Source organism: Populus trichocarpa, chromosome 2 (assembly GCF_000002775.5).
Source record: "Populus trichocarpa isolate Nisqually-1 chromosome 2, P.trichocarpa_v4.1, whole genome shotgun sequence".
NCBI classification, from domain to species: domain Eukaryota; kingdom Viridiplantae; phylum Streptophyta; class Magnoliopsida; order Malpighiales; family Salicaceae; genus Populus; species Populus trichocarpa.
The window spans coordinates 23,004,331-23,020,954 of record NC_037286.2 but is presented as its reverse complement, the minus strand read 5'-3'; the positions used below and the strand labels follow the sequence as shown (position 1 = coordinate 23,020,954).

General features: G+C 34.2%; 2 protein-coding genes across 3 annotated transcripts; both read left to right on the top strand.

Annotated features, from left to right (window-relative positions):
• Nucleotides 1-795: 795 nt before the first annotated feature.
• LOC7462450 (uncharacterized) lies at nucleotides 796-9,058 on the top strand. Its single transcript, XM_002302980.4, has 15 exons — nucleotides 796-1,182; nucleotides 1,463-1,557; nucleotides 1,657-1,770; nucleotides 2,044-2,148; nucleotides 2,295-2,366; nucleotides 3,810-3,922; nucleotides 4,287-4,421; nucleotides 5,030-5,098; nucleotides 5,664-5,751; nucleotides 5,863-5,934; nucleotides 6,025-6,125; nucleotides 7,039-7,156; nucleotides 7,742-7,801; nucleotides 7,920-8,030; nucleotides 8,536-9,058. The coding sequence occupies exons 1-15, from the start codon at nucleotides 1,086-1,088 to the stop codon at nucleotides 8,644-8,646; spliced, it is 1,461 nt and encodes a 486-aa protein (XP_002303016.1). The 5' UTR covers nucleotides 796-1,085; the 3' UTR covers nucleotides 8,647-9,058.
• A 2,930-nt stretch (nucleotides 9,059-11,988) lies between these two features.
• On the top strand, nucleotides 11,989-16,313 carry LOC7462449 (receptor-like protein kinase HERK 1). Of its 2 annotated transcripts, none has more exons than XM_052450893.1 (8): nucleotides 11,989-12,852; nucleotides 13,280-13,494; nucleotides 13,585-13,790; nucleotides 14,315-14,441; nucleotides 14,708-14,779; nucleotides 15,035-15,221; nucleotides 15,308-15,437; nucleotides 15,803-16,313. In XM_052450893.1, exons 2-8 carry the CDS (start codon nucleotides 13,347-13,349, stop codon nucleotides 16,064-16,066), a joined length of 1,134 nt encoding a protein of 377 aa, XP_052306853.1. In that variant the 5' UTR covers nucleotides 11,989-12,852; nucleotides 13,280-13,346; the 3' UTR covers nucleotides 16,067-16,313. The 2 variants fall into 2 exon arrangements, with proteins under 2 accessions (XP_052306853.1, XP_002303015.1); XM_002302979.4 differs by having other exon boundaries at nucleotides 11,993-12,852; nucleotides 13,582-13,790.
• The last annotated feature ends 311 nt before the right edge of the window (nucleotides 16,314-16,624 follow it).

The window sequence follows — 16,624 nt, the reverse complement described above, 5'->3', positions numbered from 1 at the left end:
CATTATATCACCATTAAATTTTAGTTACCCCCTCCTCCCCTCCAGTAAAGAGACAAAACCTCTATTTTTGCTACGTTAAATAAATTTAATAATAAGCTTACTAATCAGAATTTTGAAGTTGAAACATTTATAAATAAAATAAAAATAAATATTTAATCCACAAACTATCAAATTTAAAAATAAAATATAAGACATATAAGCTGAGTCAGGTTAACCGAGTTTTAAAAATTCTAACCCATCATCTGAGTCTTGATATCTATTTATTAGATTTTTTAACTTATTATTATATGTAATAGCTATATTATCTCACTTTAATAGATTAAGAGTTTGTTTGAAAATGTGTTAAAAGTTGATTTTTAAAATATTTTTAGTTTGAAAATCTATTAAAATAATTTTTTTTAATTTTTTTAATGTTTCTCATCAAAATGATATAAAAATTAAAAAAATTAAATTAAAACTAAAAAATAATTTTTTTTTAAAGTGCAGTTTAACCTCAATTTCAAATAAAATCTAAATTAAGTTAGATAATACAAATATTTCATATTAGCCGGTTTTTTTTTACACCCTTGTAACAATAATTAAATAAAAAGTTCCTCCCGCTGCTGCAAAGACAACACAGGTGGCGAAGTAAAACTAGTACAAACATAAGGGGAAGGGCCACCGACATCCGACAGAGTACAGACAGACTTAACTTATCCCGCATCCGTCCCTATACTCTTTGAATTGTTTCAATCGAGTCCCTCACTCTAGTCTAAACAGTAAAAGTAAAAATAAAAATAAATGAAATTTCCCTCCGAAGAGGACGGGCTGGTCTAGGTGGTGAAAGAGATGAAGGAAAAGTTAATGGATCACACAAAGTAAACTGAAGTGATTCAGTCATCAAATCATAACCGAAACAAACCCTTCATTTACTTTTTTTTTTTTGGTCTTTGGTTTTGGAAAAAAAATCCTTTTCTTTGTTTTCATACAAAGCTAGAAATTAGAATCTCCTCAGCTTCACGCTACTTTCTTTCTAAAATTCCCAGAAACAAGGCTGGTTTTTGAAGAAGAATTGGGTTTGGATTTGTTTTGTTTTTGAGGGAGCAATGGAGAGAAAGAAGAAGGAGATGATAAGATTGGAAAGGGAATCAGTGATTCCAATTCTGAAACCAAAGCTCATCATGACCTTGGCCAACCTCATTGGTATGTAATGTATCATCTTTTTCCTCAAGTTTCTTTCTTTTTTCTTTTTACACATAGATATATAGAATAGAATTGTGGGTTTCCTTTGTTTTCTCAAATTTCTGACAATTGGGTCCATTAGACCAGATTTCAGATTGTTTCTCTTCTATTGTGAATGTGAATGTGAAAGGGAAAGAAAGAGAATGTGAATCTGTTTTATGTTTAATTTAATTAGTAACGGACTCAATCTTTGCAACTGACATGAGAATTCTGAAAAAAACTTCAACATTTTTTGTTGCAGAACATGGTTCTGACAGGACTGAGTTTCTGAAACTATGTAAGAGAGTTGAGTACACCATACGAGCTTGGTATCTTCTGCAGTTTGAGGATTTGATGGTACTGGTTATTTTTTGGTTGTTTTTATTCATTTCAGACTATACACTGCAATAGCTTTGTCAAATCAAGATGTTTTTCACATTTATGTTTTGTCTCCAGCAATTGTATTCGCTGTTTGACCCTGTGTCTGGGGCTAAGAAATTGGAGCAGCAGAATCTATCTCCTGAGGAAATTGATGTACTTGAACAGAATTTCTTGACTTACTTATTTCAGGTTTGGCACCTGTTGTTACTTCATGTCGGGTGGGTGAGTTTGGACATGCATGGAATGAAACAAGTAACACTAGTTGTTGTCATGGTTAAGAAGGGAGTAGGATGACCTTTTCTTTTCTGAAAGAAAAACAAAAGCTAGAGCTTTTTTGCAACTTTAAACTATAATAAATTGAAGAGAGGCGATTCGGTTGTTAGACAAGATGTAGCAGAGAATCAAATCAAGATGGTAAATAATTCTGCTGTCAATTTATTTTTCTGCTTGATTTATAAAAAGGTGATGGATAAGAGCAACTTCAAGATAACAACCGATGAAGAGATTGATGTTGCACTCTCAGGACAATATCTTCTAAATCTTCCCATCAAAGTTGACGAGTCCAAGGTTTGTGATCACATGCCTTTGAGTAATTTCATTTTGAAGAGATGCAAGCATGCTTAGACTTTTTTTTTTGGTGTGTTCCATGGATATTTTCATGCATCTTCAAATTTTCTGTTCCACTATCCTTTTTCTTTTTTCCTTCTGTGCAGCTTGACAAGAAACTTTTGAAGGCTTACTTTAATGATCATCCCCGTGAAAACCTCCCTGACTTTGCTGATAAGGTATTGCACTAAATTGAACTTTAAACAACGCTGATCATTTGAAAACCTTCTGTACATGACTGCCTTTGTGAGCATCAATCAACACAAATTTTCCCTGTTGTTGTGGCCTCTTGATGCCTGTGCAACATGTGGAATGGTTGGCTCCTAGTCACATGTCAAAACCAGTGAAAAGCACTAGCAACTGCAATACCAAACACTCCTTATTATGCTTGCATGCAATCTTGTTCAATATATATGCCATTGCAACTTCTAAATTTCTTTGATTTTCTGCACTAGGCCTTGCACTTTGCACTTCACTGCAATTTAAGAAATAATTGATGCAAACCGTGAAAGTTTGAGGTTAAACAATATTTATAAGTCTTATAAAAGTTTCAAAATATCCGAATCAGTTGTGGATCACTATACCATGAAGGGGGATTGCACTACCAGAGCCCATACTTTCATGTGAATTTTGGCCTTAACAATGCCGCTTCATTTTTGTGTGACTTGTGTCTCAAACAGCTGCCATGAGTTAATTATTATTTTTCACGCTTAATGCTCCGCGTTGCTCACTATCGTCTTGGAACTTTGCCTAAACCATTTGCTCAAGCCATGGCATATTGCAGCAACTTTCTAAACTCTAATTCCCTTATCTCGATAGAGCATAATTTTGCAATTGACTTTGTTGTTACCTGGAGTTGTGAAATGAAAGATAATTTAAAACATTTTCAGTTGTAGGTATCCAAATCTCATGTTTTTTGCTTCTGCCACATTGTGCTATTTTCTTTTCCATGCGAAAGAGAAAGTCACTGCTTTTGGAACCAAAGCTGTTTCCTGGCCTTGCATGATGCTGGATCAGATGGAACTGTTAGAATTTAGGATCTTTAGCTGATGAAGTGACATGCTCAGTGTAACTCTAGTGAACTCTTCTACCATCGTAAAATGAATCATACTCCTTCTGAAAGCAAATACACCAGGCAGAAACGAGCCACACTGTAAAGAAAAAATATCCAAAGCAATTTCAGTTTCAAGGATACCTTTTGTTTATCTATTTTTGTATTTGTTAAAATTTTAGATGCAGGGTCCTCTGTTTCTTAATTTTATCTTATGCTTATCGTCAAATAGTTCATTTCAACTTGTTTGGGTCTTTAAGAAGGTAATGGCTTTAATCGGCGACATAGGTTAGGGAATTTGACTTCAGTTTTCTTGATAACTAGAACCTTGACGAATGATGCATGCTCACTCACTTGACCAATATTGACCCATATGATGCAATAACTTTCATGATCTTAATGACTGTCCAATGTTATTGTGGTTGAATGTTCTTTAGTGAATGGAAATGTATTAAATGAAGTGCAGATAGGTCTTAAATTGATGATTACAACACTTATGATAGATATTGAGTTTTCTTTTCTTATTATATTTCATCCAAGGAAACTAATCTTTATCATTACTTATTTTTAGTACATTATCTTTCGGCGTGGGATTGGAATTGATAGAACAACAGATTATTTTTTCATGGAGAAAGTGGACATGCTGATTGGACGGTTTTGGGGATTTCTTTTAAGAGTAACCCGGTAAGAAATTTCCTGCCGATGATGTAAAAACTTTGTTGTAACTAATATATGACTGGACATAATTTTAGGGAGTAGATCTAAAATAGTTTGCATCTTTCTATAGGCAAATGCACGAATAGTATTTAACCATATCAAATGAAATTAAAAAAATGATCATTTTCCTTACAAGCTTATAATGGTAATCAGGAGACATGCAATTATTTCCCATTAATGTTCCTAAACTTGAACTGACTGTTTGAAAAGTGACATTTGGCATGTAAATTATTTTCAATATGAACACTGTTCCCTTCATGCCTGGCAATTTAAATTGTTTTATGTATTCCTCATCTTTTTTCAATTCTTTCCGGGTTTTTGGTGCTTGCAGGCTAGATATTGTTTTTGCAAGAAAGTCAAGTGGACAGCGCAAGAATGATCAAAAGAAGGATGATGACCTTAACTCTGAAGCTGATCAGGATGATTTGTTTGTTGAAAGACTCCGACTGGAAAAAATGGATTTAAGGTTGTATGCTGTGTTTTGTCAAATAAACCCCCCCTCTCTTCCATGCTCATGAACGGAAGTTTGAGAAAAGTGAAACTTATGATGAGCACTTAACATCTTTCCTGGTCATGCTTTTTAAATCTCTTTATTGACTTAATTAACATCTTTCCTGGTCATGCTTTTTAAATCTCTTTATTGACTTAATTAACATCTTTCCTGGTCATGCTTTTTAAATCTCTTTATTGACTTAAATATCACTTCATATAAATTATAATTTAGTTCTGCAAGTATACTATAGTTAAGCCAAAAATTACATTCTGGTCAAGATGCTTGAATTTAAGCAAAAGTTTGAACCTTGAAATTCTTGCTCCAGATCTGTGTCTGTTGTTATATGACCAAGTAAATCAATCATGGTTGTATTTATGATATCCAATCAGTTACTATGTCTTTTGTTCGGACAAAATGGGAAAAAAAATGTTATAATGAATGCCAAAAGGCAAGTATTATAGTATTATACATACACAATGACACAAACACCTGAGAAGTGTGTGCTTGCTTAAGTTGCATGTATTGAATCACTTGTGGTTATCCTATGTTATGACATTCCTACTTCTTCCTTGTTCCTCCAGTGTCAGCAATTTGCTGAGCAAGACTACAATACAGGAACCTACATTTGATAGGATCATAGTCGTTTACAGGTATTTCTTATTTTCATTTATCTGAAAAATTATCTAAATTGTCTCTCTGAAACTTTACGACCTATATTGCTAAAGGAAATAAAGAAACCTACTTTTCACATTGATGTTTCATTTCACCATCCTTTAGATCTATGTTAAGAAACCAATAAGGATCCATTAATTTCATGTCGAAATGACTCATTTGCCACAACATTTGCATACACACACATGCATGCCCACACCTAGCCACCCACCCACTTAGGGATGGATCCAGGATGTGGCATTTGGGGGGCCTATTTCATAGAATTTATCTAAAATTTTATGCAACATTGGGAAATTTTTTAAATTTTCTTAAATTTTTTAAAATTTGCTGGGGGAGGCCACCCCCTAAATTCCTTGAACCCACCCAACCACACACACTTCTATGTAAGTGCACACACAATATTCCTTAAATTTAATGTATTGTTTATTTTATCTGTTGGGAGAGTGAGATGGAATGCCAAACTTGTTCTTCGAAGCATTCTGCATGGAAACCAATCCTTAAAAGATCATATCTAATTTATTGGCATTGATGACATTTTTCCAGGCCGGCACCCACAAAATCAAAAACTGAACGGGGGGTATATGTGAAACATTTCAAAAACATTCCAATGGCTGATATGGAAATAGTTCTTGTGAGATTTTAACTGCTCTCCGCTTATCTCTTTTTTGATTCTAGTATGTATTTGCTGCCCCATATCTAAGAGATCCACCTGACTTCATGTACATCCTCTCTTTTTCAACAGCCTGAAAAGAAGAACCCTGGGTTAACTCCAATGGACTGGGTCAAGTTCCTGGTTTCTGCTGTAGTTGGGCTAGTGAGTTTCATGAATAAAGTTGCTTCAGTTGACTGCACTTTGGCTTTCAATTATTTTGTTCAAATGTACTTAACATGTCTTTCTTTGCAGGTTGCTGTGATTGGTTCAGTCGAAATGCCCAAGGCTGATCTTTGGGTCATTTTTGCTGTCCTTTCCACAGTTGTTGGTTACTGTGCTAAAACATACTTCACGTTAAGTCTCTCTCTCTCTCTCTCCCATTACTTTTTTTTAACCATTTTTGATTCCTAGAATATCATTATGTGCTGTTCATTTTTATCACTATGCATGTGGCAAATTGGTTGTGGATCTAATGAAGGTTCACTGGATGATTTGGATTGATTCTGAACATTTTGTTACATGTTACCATCCTTCCTTTCTTTCTTTGGTTCTTAGGTGGCAAGAGCAGGACTCAAATGTGAGACCTGCCCACTGATGCAGTTCCACAAGATAGATTTTTTTAAGAGTATATGTTTTAGAAAGAAATGCGACTTCAACTTTGTTATTTTAGTTTCCTTCTTGTGTGCCACACCATTACCTTGATATTCAGTTTTTCTCTAGTTTGCGATCTTGTGGCTGGTTCCTCATCACCAACTCTCCCATATTCATAAGAATGAGTACCATTGAGCTAAACGCCCATTGGTCTTAGTCTTATTTTATTCTCCCATTATAATTGCTATGATAATCTATGCAGAATTTCTTGGGGATTTGTAACATTTTAAAACTATGGGTCAGTCGACCAATTTTCTTCAAACTGCTATTTTACCTTTGGCACTTCATTTATGCAATGCTTTAGGAGCGCGCATAATTTGGGGTATCCATTCCATCAATGGAGGGGGTTGACTTGTCGTAAATTCCCTCGTTGTAATGTCAAGCTCGAGTTTATTCCAATTTCTTTTTAAGATTTCATAGCCACATTCACCAAAATCTTGTTATCCTGACTGCACACTGCAAACATTATTGCTGCTTCCCATTTCAAGACTGAATACTTAGCTAGTCTCCTCTGTCTGTCACATGACATGTTCTTTCTAGATTTAAATGTCCTTCATTCCTTCAACTTTTTTTTTTAATTACTGATGCGGCTAATTTTTTTTCAACTACCTGCAGGTTCCAGCAAAATTTGGCTGCATATCAAAACTTGATTACACAGTCCATGTATGATAAACAACTAGATAGTGGAAGGGGTACTCTTCTTCACCTGTGTGATGATGTGATTCAACAGGAAGTGAGCTTCAAGCTTCATGATTTCTTTTCTAGTTACTTTACAATATGTTCACTTTTTAGTTCTTTGCAAGAATTTATTTTTTGTTCCTTTCAATGAGCTATATAATGTGTACAATGGTTCTATTAACAGTAACTTCTGAAGAAGATAGCTGTAACTATTCATAACATGTAGTTGACTAATTAATATTCTTGTTCGGGTGAGGAGTTTGGACATGGGAGTGAGGGAAAGGAGGACTGGAGATTCAGTTGGTGATCATGATTCAAACTATCACCTTTTCTTTTACAAATCCTCTCGTTTTTCATGTGCATGGGCTGTTTTAGTATGATTACATATTAAATGAAAGAAGATGCCAAATTGCTCTCTCTCTCTCTCTAAAGCATGTACCAAATTGATGCTCAAGAGTATACTGGCAGCCTGTGAACCCCACTTTTGTGAGGGAGGGAGAATATACTCCAGAAGTACTGAGCAAGTGCTCCCTAAGATATGTATGAAGTAATCAGTGTCTTATTGGTGAATGATCCAGGATTGGGGACTTCTTGTTGTTAACTATAAAGTAACAGATGCTTAAATTAATTCATTTTTCAGGTCAAAGAGGTTATTATTTCCTTCTTTATATTGATGGAACAAGGCAAAGCTACTAGGCAGGTATGGACCACTTCTTCCTCTTTCTATTTTTGTTTATTGTTCTTGAATCTTGATCATTGGAGGACAAAATCTCCCTTGCACTGTCTCTTAGGTATAACTTTGTTATAATGTGAAACAGGATTTGGATTTGCGTTGCGAGGAACTGATTAAAGAAGAGTTTGGTGAGAGCTGTAATTTTGATGTGGATGATGCAGTTGAAAAGTTAGAGAAGCTGGGCATTGTTGCTCGGGTAAGAAACAGTTCTCTTGACTGAATTTGATAGATCGAAATCGGAATTTACAGTTTTTATCTTAGCTAATTGATGTTGATATCATTCCACATATAGACATCCAATAAGGACCAGTTGGATAAGCAGGCATCTTTTGCATCATCTAAATAAGTTTGTCAAAAGCTTCTGCTACCCGAGTATTTCAATTTGTTGAGGCAACAAATGGCTTCCACGGAGACTAAAAATACAGGACCCCTGAGAAATCTACCTGTATATCTGAAAGATGATTGGATAAAAGTTAAATCGGCATTTGGCTAAGCATTAAACTGGACTTGGTACATTTGGGAGACACCTTTTTGAAAATCATGCACACTAACCATGTCACGCATAGAAATTTTTGAATTTTGAGAACATTATTGCTATTGGATAAAACTAGTCTTAGGCGTAAGCATGAATTTTCCATGCTATCTTCCGTGCACGCAAGTTGTTATCTTTTCCTCTGACCAGGAAGTAAATTTGAATACAGGATTCTCTCGGACGATATTTCTGTGTTGGGCTAAAACGTGCTAATGAGATTATTGGCACCACAACTGAAGAGCTCGTCCTCAAGGCAAAGCAGGGTTTTGCTAATTCTTGACACTGTCTTTGGAAGATGTGTTTTCTTCTCCACCATATCTGTTCCAATCCAGCCTCGTTCCAGCTCTAATTGATCAAATACTTGTATGCAGTTGACAGTTGTGCTTCCAAGCATCTCTGGACAGATCTTGATATCGTATTTTACTTAATTGATTTCTGCGCAATTTTGAGCACCATTTTTCCTCCTCTTTCATTAATAATAGTTAGAAACTTGAACCAAAGAACTCTTCTGGGGAGGGAGGACATGCCACGAGCTCATTGGCTCTTCAGTTCCGTTCATGAATGTAAATCTTGAATGCATGCGAACTCTCAATTCCCCAGGAAGGTAGTTTTAGTGCACTTGATTTTGTCATATGTTTAAGGCTTTCAAATTCTATGTTGCTCGTAAATCCAATGTGGTTTAAATTCTCTTATTTGTGCTTGGTTATTGTCTTATGCGCTAGCCACACGCATATATTTATATTTCAAGTAAAAGATGAAGAAAATTTTTTTCCACTATGGTTTATGCTTTTACCTACTTTCGGGTACTTGAAAAACTCTGAATTTGTCATAAAATTTACCTTCAATTGGCCTGAAATGCCAAACATTTATCCTTAATGAAATGGTGTACAAGGCAAAAATCAATACAAGATGACGGTTGCTGCTGAACCAAGGGCCTCGCAAGCACATACAAAACAAGTTCCCTGCCAGCGCATTATAGTCTTAATATTATATATATATATATATATATTTCTTGTAACCTTTTTAAAGATTTATGCTACAGATGTTCGGAAAAAAAAACAGAAAATGGCAATGGTGAGAAGATTGAAGTTGCAATGTCTGCACAATATCGTCTCAATCTACCAATTGTAGCTGATGAACGTAAGGTCTGTCTGTACTCCTTATGATTAATAATCTTACTGCTGCTATTTTAAATTGTATTCAAACAGGTTAAGTCTGCGCATCTATACTCATCCATCCACGATTTGATTAGAAACCTATATACTGGCATTCTTGAATGCAGCTTGACTAGAGGCTATTTTGCAAGGTACTTTGCGAAGCATCCCCATGATAACCTTCCATACTTTGCTGATAAGGTAAATGCTGAAAATAAATACCATCATTGTGGCCATCTTAGCCTCTAAATAGACCCAAGCAAAGAGAGGAAAAAAGAGGAGTGAGCTGCCAGAGAGCAGCAGCAGCAGCGGCTGCCACAAGCAGCACTGCAGTGAGAGAGAGTTGGGAGTCGAGTAGAGATGATGATTCCTCCCTCCTCCATTGTTGTAGTTTTATTGTTTTCTCTCCTATAATAATATTGGCTGCACTGTGGACGTAACAAGTACTGAACCACGACGTTAAATATTGTGTTTTGCCTCCAATGGGCAAAGATCAGACCACCTGCGATCCTAACACAATGATCGTCTGAATAGTTTATCATGCTGAAAATAAATACCATCATTGCATGTTTATGGAGATGTTTTCTGAAAGTAACCGTCGCCAACGCAGATTTTTAACTTATGAATTGGCGACGACCCAGAGTCCGTTTGCTGGTTATACCTGTAACGAGAAGACAGCAATAATAAATAAAATTAAAAATATTAATTAATATTTAATATGGCATTTTTTTAAGTAAGAAGTAGTAATAATGTTAACCTAGCTGGCTGGTGGCTTCGAATCTGTTCTCAGTTCTCTCCTTTATATTTCTCTCTCTCTTTATAATAGTTATTAAATCCTTTGATAAGTTAGATTTTAAATTAAATTAAAAAATATTAAATTAGTAAAATCTAGTTAGATTTTTATTAATTTTATTAATTCAATCAAATTCAATCTAATTCTAAATAAAAAAATATTGTTTTAATAAAAATAATTGATCTAATAATCCATAAATTAATTAACTCACAATATGTTTGGAACCCTTTGAATTAAATTTAATTAACAGATTTTAATGAAATCTTATGTTTGGAAGCCTATTGAGTATTAAGAATTAAAATTCTAAATGGAATTTAATTTCTAAAAAAGCTACTAAAGTAAATTAGAGGTCCATCCCTCTATTTACAATTTCAAATAACAACGATTTAATATTGAAACTAACTTTTTCAAAATACTCATTTAGTGCTTCTTTTTTAAAGACCTTTGAAAAATTAAGATGAATATAATGCTGGTAATATAGAAAACAAAATAATTTGAATTTTATCTTTTTCAAACATGTGAATTCAACTTATTTATTAATTGAAATAAAATCAAACATTATAATTAAATTTAATAATAGTAGATAATTAAATTCAATCTCTAAAAAGCTACAAAAGTAAATCAGACGTCAACTCCTCTTATTTACAATTTCAAATAAGAAAATTTAATAATAAAATTAATTTTTTCAAAATACACATCTAGCATTCTTAAAAAAAAACATTTGAAAAAATAAGATGAATGTAACAAGAGTAATATAAAACACAAAATGATTTAAATTTTATCTTTTCCAAACATGTAAATTTAACTTATTTATTAATTGATTTAAAACCAAACGAATTCAATAATACTAGATAATTGAATTCAATCTCTAAAAAGCTACAAAAATAAATAAGAGTCGAGCTTCTCTAATTTACAATTCCAAATAAAAAAATTTAATATTAAAAGTAATTATTCCAAAATACCCATCTAACATTCTTTAAAAAAAACATTTGAAGAAATAAAATGAATATAACAAGGGTTATATAGGAAACAAAATAATTTGAATTTTAACATTTTCAAATATATAAATTCTTAAAATCAAATACTATAATTAAATTCAATAATAGTAGATAATTAGTTTTAAACAACCTATCAGTTATCTAGTTTTGTTTTTTGAGTTTATTACTAATAATAAATGACTGATGTTGTATACCGTTGTCTATCCTATTTAAAGTAAAATTGATAAAATAAAAATTTTTAAACTTATGTTAGGACATCTCCAATGAAAAAGCAGAAATAAAAGCTTAAAAAAGAATAAAAGTTTTTAGCTTTTATCCCTTATTTTTATAGCTTCAAAGAGAGATATATTGAATATCCAAAATAGCATTTCTAAGTTGAAAAATATTATATGTTGGTTAAAAGAGCTAAAAATTTATTTAATAGATTTTTATATATAAAAAAGTTTTGATTAGAGTTGTTTTAATTAGTTATTATTAATAAATAATTATATCAATATTAAATATATTAAAATACAATTAGTTTTATTAAATAGTTTTTTTCCATTAAAATACATATATAAAAAATAATATATTTATTCTATTTAAAAAATCTTATTACCAATTTAGCTCTGTATATTCCCTTGGAGATGCTCTTGTAACACGTTAAGGTTTTCTCTGTCCTTTCTCTATCTTTTATCTCATGTTCGTTATCCTTGTCGTATAGTAAATGTCGTAAATATGTACAGACAAGAGACAGCCAAGATGAGATGGCCCTGTTACAGGGAGGACATTCAAGATAAACTCTTACAACTTGCAGTAGCAGACAACAATTGTACTGCTTTACAGCCCACACAAAAAATAAACTACTTCTTCTACAACAACAACAATGATGACGACAACAACAACAGCTCTGTCTGTTTCTTGTTCAATCTTATTTATTTCAAAAATCCAAGTGTTTTTTTTGGGCTTGATAATAAGAGTTTTCCACTTTAGCTGAGCTTAACGAAAAAAGAATAAGAACATGGGGTTTTGTTTTTTAATTAAAGTAAAGATTTTTTTTTGTGTGTATAGTAAAGGAATATTTGTGATTTAGAATATTTAGAGTAATGGGTTTTTGTTGTTTGAGTTTGGTAGTGAGGGCGAGGGAGTAGTCATAGGAGGGAGTAGTAATAAGTCATCTCTCCCCTGGTCGCGTTGTCGGCGCGAGGGCACTTTCTGTCGGCAATGTTTGTACTGTATCCAACGATGATTCTCTTCTTTATTATTTCTTAATATTAATTTAAAGAAAAAACGTACAGCAAGTTGCTGATTGATTTCATTCTTTCTTTCTTTCCTGCATCAGTAGCAGTTTGTTTCTTTTTAGACCAGACCTTTAAGCTTTGTTCATTTTTACCATCTGGGGTTTCTTTTCTTTACTTTTTTTTTTGGAGAACTTGTTGCTGGGAATGTGGGGTGGATTTTGATTTTGGTGATCGTGTCATTGGAAAACTGATCCATTTGTCATTGGCAAATGAAGCTGAGGTTTCTGGGGATCTGGCTGCTCAATTTATCTGTGAATACAGGTTAGAAGATTTCAGATTTTCTTTTTAATCTCAAGGGGTTTCAGTTTTGACACTTTTCTCATCTCTTTTGCTAGTCTGGTAGGTAGCAGTTGCTGGTTTGAATAAACTTGATAGTGTGTTTGATTTGATTGGTAAGGGTTTAACCACATGATTAGAATCCTGGAGTTTTCCTGTCAAAGGTTATTTGCTATTGGGATTCAACATTTCGCTTAGCTCACTTTTTAAACAGTTATTTTCTTTATGGTGGACTCCTAAGAAGATCTTTTTCAGGGACTAGACAACTATTTGACTATAAGAATTATCAATTCCTGCACTAATGTTGCAGTGTTATTTGTTTCCATCATCCATAGTTACCGCGAATGCTGCGTCCTTTTGTGCTGGGATTTTCTTTTCTTCATTATTGCTCATCTGCTTTTTTTCCCTCCAGGTTCCATGTATATTGTCTCATATTGGACTAAAACCTTACAGCATAGCTGAAGTGGTTCCTATACTAAATGTCAAGGACTCTTGCAGCCATACTGGGAGGTGCTGCAGGAGTCATGGCATTGGCGGGGGTAGTTATTTTTGTTCTTTGGTGCTTATATCACAAAAAGACTGTGTCAAGAACTTCTGAGACAGGATCTTCTGAAACATCTATTCAAGGTAACGGTTGTATCATATATCTTTCAAGCGAGGTTCGCAAGCAAGTGATTAAATGGTAAATGTGGCTGTTTTTCTGTTTACCTGCAGTAGGAAGGCATGCAGGGATCGAGTTGTCATCACAAGAAGCAAGGCGTTTTGAGATGGAAGAATTGGGTCTGGCCACGAAAGGTTTTAGTGAGAAAAATTTGATCGGGTTAGGAAAATTTGGGGAGGTATACAAGGGTTTGCTTAATAATGGGATGATTGTGGCCATCAAAAAGAGACCTGGAGCTCCTAGTCCGGAATTTGTTGATGAGGTAAGCATCACTTGCTGAAAGAATCGAGTTTCAGTCATACAGGTGAAACATTCCTAATGAACGACTCCAATTTTCCTTTCATCATTAATGCTGCCATGAACAGTGGCAGAGATCGTGATACTAGCTTAGCACGCCAAATTTTATGATGAATGGATAATAAATTTAAATACTTATTACATACATCATTTGAGCTTTTTGTTCCTCTTAATTCTTAAGTTAATCTATTGCATGTTGTTTTATGCCATAGCCTGGTTATTGCCTTAATATAACTCCAAGCTATTCAATGAAGCCTTCCCCCGCCCCCCCCCCCCCCGCCCCCCCCAATTTATATGGGTCGATCCTTTTGCTGGACAACTCATCTTCAATTGTGTAGTATCTGAGTTCTTTTGTTATAAGAACCTAAAACTAGCTTATGAATTTCGTTTATGCTGTCCTTGATAGTCATTCATGCATGCCTGTTATATTATCTCTATTGTCACATTGTCCAAGTTTTGATCTAACAGGACTGGCTTCTTGAATATCAGGTGCGCTACCTGTCATCTATTCAGCATCGGAATCTTGTGACACTTTTGGGCTACTGCCAGGAAAATAACTTGCAGTTTCTTGTATACGAGTATATCTCTAGTGGGAGTGTTTCCAATCATTTGTATGGTAACTCTCTATCCAGTCACCACTTTTACTTGATCTGTATGTTGTATAGAATTTTCTTGTTTATTATGTTTCTATACTGCTCTTGTCCATTTAAGCATCCATGAGACATATAGCTGTAAATTTTCCATGCATTATCATGTGATATGCAACATTGCCATTTCCAACAGTTTCCTCTTGTTATCTTGTCCTTGGTTCCATGTATACAGACCCTGTATCCATAATAGTTGATTCTCAGTTACAATAGAGTCATGATGTTTTCTTTGCAGGAGTTGGTCAAACTTTGGAGGGGAAGCTAGAATTCAAGAATAGACTTCCAATCGCTCTTGGGGCTGCTAAAGGTGATCCTCTGCAAAATCAGTGAGCATTTTGGCTTTCCTGGTATCAGTTTTTCTTTTCTTTATATACAATGCCAGTGATCAGTACAAAAATCTAGAAAGGGGAGGGGGGGGGGGGGGGGAGAAAGGAATATCAATATTGGTTTTGCAAAATGCTTTGAGTTTGTAAGATTTAATATTTGTGAAAGGTTCCTCTTTCCATGTATGAATGGTCTCAATGTGCATATGCCACCTCATTTATCTCATCCCACGCTGCAGGTTTGGCTCACCTTCACTCTCAAACTCCCCGTTTGTTGCACAAGAATTTCAAAACAGCCAATGTTCTCGTGGATGAAAATTTCATAGCTAAAGTTGCAGATGCAGGACTTCGTAATTTCCTGGGAAGAGTTGATATTGCAGGCCCATCTACACAAGTGACAGCAGATGAGATATTTCTTGCCCCGGAGTATTACTCCTCAACTTTCCTTGTTCTATACAGCTGTTAACGCATTATAGTTTGTCATTTCACGCATATGGCATTTACAAATGCAGGGTGAGAGAGTTCAGACAATTTTCTGAAAAAAGTGATGTATTCAGTTTTGGTGTATTCCTTCTAGAGTTGCTAAGCGGCAAGGAAGCAACAGAACCATCTCCAGAGACGAGCCAAAATCTGGTCGAGTGGGTAAGTTTACCAGTCTTCATCACTTTAGATTATGCTGTGATGTTTATGTTTTGAAGTAACTTGCTCGTTTGATTTCTCACTAGTTCAACTAGATTGAATTAGCGAATGTCTGCGGATGGGCAGGATTGGGAATAAAGATTGTTTTCATCACTGTCTTGCTGTTGCAAAATATAATTGCCACAGATTTTCATCATCTCACTGTGGGCGCGCGCTCAAAAGAAGCATACATGTGCTTCTTTTGTATGCCAACAATTTTTTTTTAACCATGTCCATACTTCAGAAATCAATATAGCTTGCAGCTAGTGAGGCATCAGTCAATTGTCACCAGTGTTGAGCTAAAACGGATTTCTTATCTTTTCATTTAGGTGCAAAATACTCAAGACTACACCAATTTTTCCAGCATCGTCGACCACAGATTGGGGAGTAGCTTCACTGCAGAAGGCATGGAAGAGTTTATACAGTTGATGCTTCAATGTGTGGAACCTTCAAGTGATAGGAGACCACTAATGAGTTATGTGGTAATGGAACTTGATCGTATACTTGAGAAGGAGAGGAACTTGACGACGGTCATGGGGGAAGGAACCCCAACAGTGACCCTTGGAAGCCAGTTATTTAGAGCAACCAGGTAAAACAACCTTGTGTTCCTTCAAAAGTATTTGGGAGAGTGATTTTTGTGATACTTCAATCGTTTATTTCAAGTGTTTCTTCCCTTTTTTGAGAGCTCAGAGAACATGTTTAGCTGTTTGTAGTAAGTGTATAAAAGAACAGCTATGTTGTATTATTTTCACATTTTTTTATGTTATTTTATCATAAATGTATTGATAATCATTTGTAAGCCATTATTTGTTGCTAATATTATCAAAGTGAAATTTGAGATGTGCGTGATTTTGTATATACATGGTATCTAGTGTTATTAAACCTGTATTGACAGGTTAAACTTGTGGAACTTAACAAGTTAACTTGTGATTATATAAAATTTAATTTTATTTTTTTTAAATGATTTGATTTTAACCGATTATGATTAACATATCTAATTTGTGATGGAGGTTTGATAACTTTTAACCATGGTTTAATAACTTGATTTTTTAAAATGGATGAATTAGGTTTAATAATTTTATTTTTTATCAAGTTATAAATTATATTTCATTTGAAATGGATGGTATATCTTGTTTCAATTCAAAAAATAA

Coding starts and splice junctions, on each gene's coding strand:
- LOC7462450 (XM_002302980.4), top strand. CDS start 1,086: ATGGAGAGAAAGAAGAAGGAGATGATAAGATTGGAAAGGGAATCAGTG. Junction 1,183..1,462: donor GACCTTGGCCAACCTCATTG/GTATGTAATGTA, acceptor TTTTTGTTGCAG/AACATGGTTCTGACAGGACT. Junction 1,771..2,043: donor TCTTGACTTACTTATTTCAG/GTTTGGCACCTG, acceptor ATTTATAAAAAG/GTGATGGATAAGAGCAACTT.
- LOC7462449 (XM_002302979.4), top strand. CDS start 13,347: ATGTCAAGGACTCTTGCAGCCATACTGGGAGGTGCTGCAGGAGTCATG. Junction 13,495..13,581: donor TTCTGAAACATCTATTCAAG/GTAACGGTTGTA, acceptor GTTTACCTGCAG/TAGGAAGGCATGCAGGGATC. Junction 13,791..14,314: donor GTCCGGAATTTGTTGATGAG/GTAAGCATCACT, acceptor CTTGAATATCAG/GTGCGCTACCTGTCATCTAT.